At 47.1% G+C, this 9,441-nt stretch overlaps 1 protein-coding gene across 1 annotated transcript; it reads left to right on the plus strand.

Annotated features, from left to right (window-relative positions):
* The first annotated feature begins 3,061 nt into the window (after positions 1 to 3,061).
* On the plus strand, positions 3,062 to 8,908 carry KRT1 (keratin 1). Its single transcript, XM_055395398.2, has 9 exons — positions 3,062 to 3,723; positions 4,806 to 5,020; positions 5,333 to 5,393; positions 5,771 to 5,866; positions 6,037 to 6,201; positions 6,333 to 6,458; positions 7,012 to 7,232; positions 7,948 to 7,982; positions 8,090 to 8,908. Exons 1-9 carry the CDS (start codon positions 3,142 to 3,144, stop codon positions 8,434 to 8,436), a joined length of 1,848 nt encoding a protein of 615 aa, XP_055251373.2. The 5' UTR covers positions 3,062 to 3,141; the 3' UTR covers positions 8,437 to 8,908.
* The last annotated feature ends 533 nt before the right edge of the window (positions 8,909 to 9,441 follow it).

Raw genomic sequence — 9,441 nt, forward strand, 5'->3', positions numbered from 1 at the left:
AACTCAATTTCTAGTCCCAGATGTGTCTTTTCCAAGCTGGAGTATTAAAATGCTGAATTTCTCTGAGTCTCATTTTTGTGTTTCATAAAATGGCTTGAAAACAGCATGACTGCTTAGTTCTCAGGACTCTTGTGGGAATCATGTCTGTGTCTGTTTTTGGTGAGGTGTAGGGTGCAGATATAAGCTGATGGCTATTTTATGCCTTCTTGTTGCTTCTAGTAGCAGCTAGAGTAAGTTTTGCAGTCCTGTAAACTGTCTATGGACTGTTTGACTATCTACCTCTTTGATTCTTCTCTAAGTCAGTTTCTTAGTTTGAGGTTGGAAGCATGGATCACTGCAAAGATCGGTTGTGGGCTGGCAGAAGTAAGAATAAACACACACACTCACACACACATACACATATGCACACCCCTCCAAACTGCTAGAAGGAACCGATTGTGCAGTGATATGTCTCATGAGGGAGTGTGCTGAACTAAAAGGATTTTGATTGCCTGTTAAAAGATTATTAGGCAACAGGCATCAACCTGCCAAGACCATCCCAAGTCCCATTGTTTCCAGTGAGGGACTAAGATTCAGATTACTCATTCCCTTAAGAGATGATTGGTGTAGCAGCTCAAGAATGGTAGCTTTGGGACAGAGTTTGAGGCAACAGTGCCATGGAGATGGGGAAAGGGGAGCACTGGGGAGGTGAGGGGCACTTTCTGGAGGAGAGTGTAGGGCAAAAACTGTGGGAAAAGAGGATGGACAAGGCACAGTGGTGAGGAGCAGGCTGGAGAGGGTGTCCTGGTTCATAAGCATAGGGTGATGGGACCAGATGGGCTTCACTGACAACCTCCCTCCTGCATAGCTTGTATTCCCCCGTGGAGCCCTCACACTTGAGTCTATGACTGATCAATACCACTCAGGGTAGCTTAAAGCCAGCTGCAGAATCCACTGCTCACAGAGTCTTCAATTCTGTATTTATATACCTGGGTGAGGAGCATGCCTGGCTTCTAAGAAGTGTCAGAATGAAAGTCTGTGTAGGGTCCAGGTCTTCCCAGATCCCAGTGCCACTACTGCCCATTAAGACTAACCAAGTGCTGCTCTCCAGGAAGGCCCCTGGGGTTTGTTTCCTGATCCACTGCAATGCATGCTGGGTCCTTTTGCATCTGAATGGCAGCAAAATCCAGATCACTGGCTCTATAGACATGAGTTTGAGCAAGCCCCGAGAGTTGGTGATGGACAGGGAAGTCTGGCATGCTGCAGTCCATGGGGTCGCAAAGTCAGACACGATTGAGCGACAGAACTGAACTGGCAGCAAAATCCCTACTGAATTCTGAATCTCCCCTTTTCAGAGTAAACTGGAGAAACATTTTCCAAGCACGTGCATGTGTCTGGAGCCATGGACTCAAAGGGATAAAATAGGCCTTCTGCCCTTGGAGTTCTCTGCAAGGGAATGGCTTCCCATACTATCTGATTTTACACACAGTGGGCAGCACACCCCGAATTCAGCTTCTATGCTGTCACGTAACACGTGTGTTAGGATCTTGTGCACTGCAGCTTGGCATCCCCTGTTCAAATCCCAGCCATACTGTCTGCCGTCTATGTAAACTCGGCAGGCTGTCCAACCTCTGTGTCTCAGTTTCCTCATTTTAAAAATGGGTAGCATGGTAGAGTCTATCTCAAAGCATTTCTTGAAAGCTGATATATACAAAGCTCTTCCCTGTGACTCAGTGGTAAAGAATCCACCTGCCAATGCAGGAGACATGGGTTTGATCCCTGGGTCAGGAAAAGCCCCTGGAGAAGGAAATGGCGACCTACTCGTCTTCTTGCCTGCGAAATCTCATGGACAGAGGAGCCTGGTGGGCTACACGGGGGTGCAAAAGAATTGGACACAACTTCGCAACTAAACAACATGTAGACCAGTCCTGGTGCCTGGTCAGTTATTGATACATTATTATTAATTAGCTATTCTTATTCTAGCTTGCCATTATAATTACTATCATTATTATTATTGATGTTATTACTATTGACATTACAGTTGTCCAGAAGCAATTTTAACCTCTCAGGGCAGCTTTCCTGACTTCCATCATTGTTCTCTCTTCCAAATCTACTTGCATCTTTTCATACAGTCTAGTGTGAGTCCTGAACCACTCATCAAGCCTCACTGCCACTCCTTTGTTTTACAGAATGTATGAAATAGCATCTGTTTGTTTATCTCATTCTCCATATGCTTTTGTGTGTGTGTGTGTGTGTGTGTTTGGCCATACCCTGTGGCTTGTAGGATATTAGTTTTCGATCAGGGATTAAACCTGTGCTTTTAGCACTGGACCGCCAGGGAATTCCTGCCATATAGTTTTTCGACTGGTATTTGCATGCCATCCATTTGCACCTGTTTTCTCTTGCTGATTCTGCCCTTGTTCTGTTCCTGCTCTGGTCAACCTCTGAGGAGAAGGAAAAACCAGAAAGCTAGAAAAGAACAAGCATCTCCTTTCTGGTCCTTTCAGAGCACAAACCCACCCACCCATCCTGTTCCATGATAGTTCCTACTTCTCTGACATTAACGCAGCCCACATACAAAGTTTACATTTAATAAAGGAGTTTCTTTTCATTTTCCACTTATTAAAGACAGCACTTGCTGAGCTCTGAGGTTTGGAGGGCAGATCTCAGAAATGGGCTGAAGAGCTCCTTCTGTGACTCAAGTGTGGGGAGCTGCACCTGCCAGGCTCCAGGAGAATGTGCTGAGCAGCTTACATGGGCAAGGCAGGAATGGGAACTTCCCTATCTCTGTGACAGGAGGTTATGAAACCCTACCAAGGAGCAGCAGGTGGCAGATGTGGGGTCCCATTTTCCTAAGTCACAAACTCTCAAAGAGAGATTTTGCCTGATAACAAGATTACCACACGAGTGATCTTGCGTGTGCTGCAACTTTGAGAGCCATCCTGGGAGCTAGGTGTGTAGTGTTTATCATACTGTTGAGGCTCGTAAATATCTTGTATGGCTGCAGGCAAGCCAAACCTTGGAGAGGTGCTGCATCTCGCTGACTCTAGGGCCAAGCCCAGCTGGCTGCCTGTATAAAAGGGGAAGTCTCTGTGCTCCAAGTAGAGGAGTGTTAGCTTCTTTCCTTTCTCTCGACGTGGCTCCTTCTCTCTCCACGTCAACATGAGTAGACACTTTAGCTCCAGGTCCGGGTACCGTTGTGGCGGTGGAGGAGGGGGCTTCAGCTCCGGCTCTGCAGGGGTAGTCAGCTTCCAGCGCAGGTCCACCAGCAGCTCTGTGCGCCGCAGCGGGGGAGGCGGTGGGAGATTTTCTGGTGGAGTGTGTGGCGGTGGTGCTGGTGGTGGTTTTGGAAGTCGGAGTCTCGTTAACCTCGGTGGCAGCAAAAGCATCTCCATTAGTGTGGCCGGAGGAGGTGGACGTGGCGGTTTCGGCGGTGGTTATGGTGGCGGTTACGGTGGTGGTGGCGGCTTTGGGGGCGGTGGTTTCGGTGGTGGTGGCTTTGGGGGCGGCGGTTTTGGAGGTGGTGGCATTGGGGGTGGCTTCGGGGGTGGTGGTTTTGGCGGAGGTGGTTTTGGTGGGGGCGGTTTTCCTGTCTGCCCTGGTGGCATACAGGAAGTCACCATCAACCAGAGCCTTCTGCAACCCCTCAATGTGGAAATTGATCCTGAGATCCAAAAAATAAAGACTCGAGAAAGGGAGCAGATCAAGTCCCTCAACAACCAGTTTGCCTCCTTCATCGACAAGGTGAGTCTATCCGCTCAGTGCACTGGGAGAGCCACTCCTGTTCCACGTGGGATTGGCCCTGCCCAGGCGTGTTTGAGTTTGAACCTCAGGTTTCTGTGGTTGGATGGTTAAAAGGATACTTTGTGGAGTTGTCTTCAGAAGATCCATTAGAAGTATGTTTGCAGTGATGCTGATGACTAACTTCTCTCTTAGGCAAAAAGGTCTGTGGTCCACATAAAGGAAGGTCAATTTGACCTCACCACAAAGTGCTTTTTTTAAAAAATTATTTTAAATATTCAGCTCCTGAGCTGAATTTGGCCTCATAGATGTTGAATAAAGATAATAGAAATGAGGTTAATTCAACCTTCTAGGATGCGAACCAGAACTCTGGAAAGGCCTTCCTAACCATAAAAAGGGACTTGCTTGAGTATAAACAGAGCACCTGGTGATATTGTAGCCAAAAGTGTGCAGTAAGTCAGGGTCAAGCATCTCTTGCTGTCAGAAGAGAACTGCACCCTGGGAATTTCCCACTGATACTGGACCAGGGTGGAGAATTTTTTGTGCTTGTATTTCCAAGTATCTGCTCTAGAAAAGAATGTAAATTATTTTTTACTTGATCATCAATAATGTCAACACAATAGATTTAGAATTCACTTTTTGGATTTTCCCAACATACTTTTGAACTATGTTTGCTCAGGGAAGGCAAAAAAATTTTTATGGTACTCTACTTAAAAAAAAAAAAAGAAAAAAGGAAGGTAAATCTCTTAAGTTTCAAGTATCTGTTTCAAAATATAATTGTAGTAATTTTATATGTGCTTTGCTATTTGGATAGCTACTCCCTTCCAAAGTTCCAATGGAAACTTTTAATTGCCATTTCCAATCTCATAGAAACTGAGGCTTCTCTGAGTTCACAGTGAGTTGGGTTTTGTTATGAAGATGATCCTAACTTGATCATCTTCCTCCTACTTTTTTCCTCTTCCACGGAAAATAGACATTGAAGTTCTTTCCCAGGTGGCTGGGCCTGGCTATGTGGTAGGCCTTGGTACTCAGTGGCCATAGGACTCATTTCTGTACCAGTGGGTAATGGGGTCTTGTGTTCTTAGGTGAGATTCCTGGAGCAGCAGAACCAGGTGCTGCAAACAAAATGGGAACTGCTGCAGCAGATAAACACCTCCACTAGGACCTACAGCTTAGAGCCCCTCTTTGAGGCGTACATCAGCAGCCTCAGAAGGACTGTGGACCAACTGAAGAGCGACCAGTCTCGGCTGGATTCAGAATTGAAGAGCATGCAAGACCTGGTGGAAGATTACAGGAGCAAGTAAGGATTGCTGGCTGGGCTACTCTTGGCTTTTGTTCTAAAATATTTCCAGAAGGTAGCAAGCTAAGACTACAAACAGCATGTAGCAATACCTTTTCATAGGTTAGAGGAAAGTCAATTTGGCATTTTCAGAAATCTTAGTTTTCTCAGACGCTGGTAATAGTTCAGTGGTTTTATTGCTTAGAAGGTAAGATGTCTTAGGCTGGTTATGACAGGCAAGGACAATGACAGGCAATGTCACTTTTAGTCTAGAAAGCTAAATGTTGGGCCTCGCCTCCCCGAATCCCCTCCTCACTTCTGATTTCCTTGCAGGTACGAGGATGAGATCAACAAGCGGACAAATGCAGAGAATGAGTTTGTAGGCATCAAGAAGGTGAGACAATTCTGTAGGATGCCTATCACATTTGAAATAAGTAAGAGTGGAAGATGTCCAATACCTAAGCAGAAAGAGGTCATAACATGGAGAATCAGGTAGTGGGCATGAGGAAAAGCCGAGGCAGAGATTCCCCCTGCCCGATATTATCCAGGCACTCTGGACTTGTCCAGACACTCTGCTTCTCCAGATCCCTCAGGACTTCCTGGAGTGAGGAGGCACTTCTCAGCAAGTCAGACAAGATCACTTGTGATACCAAGGGGTGGGACAGTCTAGGGATAAAGAAGTGAAGAAGACCTCTTGGAAAATCCCCTCCTAGCAGGTGAGAGGGACTTGCCCTGAAAAGACTGACTTCATGATGTTCATGGTTCTTCCAGGATGTGGATGCTGCTTACATCACCAAGGTGGACCTTCAAGCCAAACTTGACAACTTGCTTCAGGAAATTGATTTCTTCAAAACACTCTATCAAGCAGTAAGTTCTCTAGTTTCAGCCAGGTTTACCGAAATGGAGAGCCTTTAAGCCCAAACCCACTCCTATTCAGAAGAACAGAGATACACCTTTCTTCTCCTGAAACCCCCTCCCTGTCCCAAATTGTTCTTTAGTTTTAACATGGTAAGTCATTGAACTGTTATGCCTCGCAGGAGCTCTCTCAGATGCAGACTCATATCAGCGATACCAATGTTATCCTTTCCATGGACAACAACCGCAATCTGGACCTGAATAGCATCATTGATGAAGTCAAAAACCAATATGAAGAGATTGCCCAGAGGAGCAAGGCTGAGGCTGAGGCCCTGTACCAGACCAAGGTGAATGGGCTGATGCCTGTCCAGTTTTCCTAAAATGTCTTTTCTTGCTATCCTGGTATTTCTCTTACACTTGTGTGCATGAGTCGTGGTGCATTTTGCCACCTCTGAATGACTTGATCTACCACATTTAGTATGAAGAGCTCCAGATCACTGCTGGGCAACATGGAGACAGCTTGAAAAACACAAAGATGGAGATTTCTGAGTTGAATCGGGTGATCCAAAGACTTAGATCTGAGATTGACAGTGTCAAGAAGCAGGTACTTGCTTCCTCCTTCAACTGCTTAGTTATATGGAATGGGTTGGGGTGACCAGGTTATTGGAGGATGTGTTCCTAATTTTGAGGCTTACAATCCATATGAAGGCTGTATTGTTATCCCTAGTTCTTTGGTGACTATGATTTCTAGAGTTTGGCCATGATGCTAGGTTCTCCTTGGGGAAATTTATGAAAATGACCTAGTAAAGAAATAGATATAGTGGTCATGAGAGGTCTAGCCCATGGCCCAAAGTGAGACTTAAAAGATGGTGAGTGAGAGGAAAGGCAACTAGGAGAGCAGGCATCTGGAAGAACGTCAAGTCTGTAGGCAGTGAAAGAGTCTCAATTTAGGGCCCAGAGAGGCTGCTGTATCACCTTTATTTAAGGAAGTTGACACAGTGATGTATTATCTCAAGACAGGTGAATGCAGGTCCTGTAACTCTCTGGGAGCCAGAGTACTGGCCTCACAAGGGTGGAGAGATCAATCTGAGACAGAAAGGCCAAGATGGAATTAGGTAATCAGAGAGTGTATGATATGCTGGATTCTCCTTTTCCAGATCTCTTCGCTGCAACAGGCCATTAGTGATGCTGAGCAACGTGGTGAGAACGCCATTAAGGATGCCCAGAACAAGCTGAATGAGCTGGAGGATGCCCTGCAGAAGGCCAAGGAGGACATGGCCCGCCTGCTGCGTGACTACCAGGAACTAATGAACACCAAGCTGGCCCTGGATGTGGAGATTGCCACCTATAGGACCCTCCTGGAAGGAGAGGAAAGCAGGTGAGAAAGGGACCCTGGGCAGCTGGTCACTTCCTATGTGCTTCCTCCCTTGGACACTGGTTGCTGTTGAAGATGCAGTTGCGTGACTGCAGCTTGTCCTGGGTATGGGGAAAGGAAATGTACACAGCACAGGAGGACAGGCTTGGTTTCATTTTGGGAGCCAGAGTCCTAAGCTTTTTTTTTGAAGGCTGTTGCATCTCTCTGAACTCTTTGAGATAGAGCAATTTATTCTTCACCTGAGTGTGTGTGTGTTAGTCACTCAGTCGTGTCCAACTCTTTGCAACCCCATGGATTGGGGCCCGCCAGGCTCCTTGGTCCTTGGGATTTTCTAGGCAAGAGTATTGAAGCGGGTTGCCATTTCCTTCTCCCGGGGATCTTCCTGACCCAGGAATCGAACCTGGGTTTCCCACCTTTCAGGCAGACTCTTTACTGTCTGAGCCACACCTGGGCTGGCTCAAATGTCATCTGACCTAAAGCCAATGGATGTGGTGGGTGTATTTACCTTGTCTAATTTACTTGGCGATTTTGCCCTGTTAGTACTGATGCTGAGAGAAATGACCGAGTTTGGGAGGCGAGAGGAAATGGGATTAGGTTTCAGATGAAGCAGACTTGGGGACTCGCAGGTGGGGAGACTCTTTAAAGATGGCTGAGAGGGCCTGGGGAGGCAGTCTCTGAAGCTGGCATCATGAATATTATGCTTTTCTTTCTCCTTCAGGATGTCTGGAGAGTGTGTCCCGAACGTGAGTGTGTGTAAGTACAAGCTGATTTCTCAGAGCATCTTCTGGGTGCAGGGCTTGCTGGTCTTGCTGGGTTGGAAAGAGAGTTGGGGTTGATGATAACGAAGTGTTCTCTTCCAGCTGTGAGCACCAGTCACACCAGCATCAGCGGCGGTGGTAGCCGAGGAGGCGGTGGTTTTAGCTCCGGTGGAAGCGGCTACAACTCTGGAGGTGGCGCTGGCTACGGCTCTGGAGGTGGTGGTGGCTATGGCTCTGGAGGTGGCAGCAGCTATGGCTCCAGAGGTGGCGGCAGCTATGGCTCTGGAGGAGCCAGCAGTGGGAGCCGTAGAGGTGGCTCTGGAGGAGGTGGCGGCGGCTCTGGAGGCAGCTTCAGCTCCTCTGGAGGTCGGGCATCTAGCACCAAGACCTCCGGTGGCAGTTCCAGCGTGAAGTTTGTTTCCACCAGCTATTCCAGAGGGACCAGATAAAGAGGTCCTCTCTCCTCCATTAGCTTTCTCTCTCCATCACTACCAAATACGCTTCCGAGTGCCCCAGCCTTACTGGAGGAAAAAAAATCTATGGTTACACTGGCTCATCCAATTCCCTAGCTCTGTCCTTTCTGCTCTGATTTCCAGAGAAAAATTTTAAATCAGCGGCAATCTCAGTCCCTCAGCTAGGACCCTGCTCTGTACTCTGCCCAAGAAACACTTCAACAATCACTGCTACACACATTACATTTCAAAGCACCTACTTAAATCAGCCAGAGGAGAGCTGGTCAGACCCACGGCTTTTTTGCCATGGACAGAGCACAAGCTCTGGACAGCTCCCTGGTATCATAACTTGCACAACAAGCTCTGTGCTGCTTTGGTTTTGTACATAAGGTGTAAGCCAGTTGTCTTTTGTGGAGAGGTCTTAAACTCCCCATTTCCTGTGTTGCCGCAATAAACTGCATTGAAATTCTCTCTGTGTCTCCATCTCCTTTGTTCACAGCACTGTCCATCCTGGATGGGTGTTCTGTGGGGAGAAGAAGACCCTGGAGCCCTATGGCGTGTGTGCATGTGTGTGTGTGGGGGGGGTTGGGGCACATGAACATGAGCAAGGTGGGGACGCTGATCAGACAATATTTAACTTTAAACATCCAACATTTAACTAGAATGAACGCTTGCCCAGAGGGTGAAGGTGTCATGAGAAATAGAGAGACTAGGGTAGCAGGTTTCAGTCATTTGAGAGGGCTTTTTTGAAAAGGGCAGTGAACCAAGCAGATTGGGAAAGAGGAATCTGGCATTGAAAAGAGGGGGAAAGTATTATCGGAAAAGCAGTTGTTTATATGAAATAGCTAGTGATGATGTTATCAAAGAAAACTTAGGTTCACTTGCCCTTGTGCAGTAAAGCCCATGTACTGACACCAGGCTATGATGAAGGAAAGTACAGTGTTTATGGTAGGTGCCAAACAAGGAGTCTGGGCAACTAATGCTCAAAAGGCCCAGACTCTC

This window comes from Moschus berezovskii, chromosome 6 (assembly GCF_049115385.1).
Source record: "Moschus berezovskii isolate FMDL1 chromosome 6, NW_MosBer_1.0, whole genome shotgun sequence".
Taxonomy (NCBI): Eukaryota; Metazoa; Chordata; class Mammalia; order Artiodactyla; family Moschidae; genus Moschus; species Moschus berezovskii.

Coding starts and splice junctions, on each gene's coding strand:
- KRT1 (XM_055395398.2), top strand. CDS start 3,142: ATGAGTAGACACTTTAGCTCCAGGTCCGGGTACCGTTGTGGCGGTGGA. Junction 5,021..5,332: donor GTGGAAGATTACAGGAGCAA/GTAAGGATTGCT, acceptor ATTTCCTTGCAG/GTACGAGGATGAGATCAACA. Junction 5,394..5,770: donor AGTTTGTAGGCATCAAGAAG/GTGAGACAATTC, acceptor TGGTTCTTCCAG/GATGTGGATGCTGCTTACAT.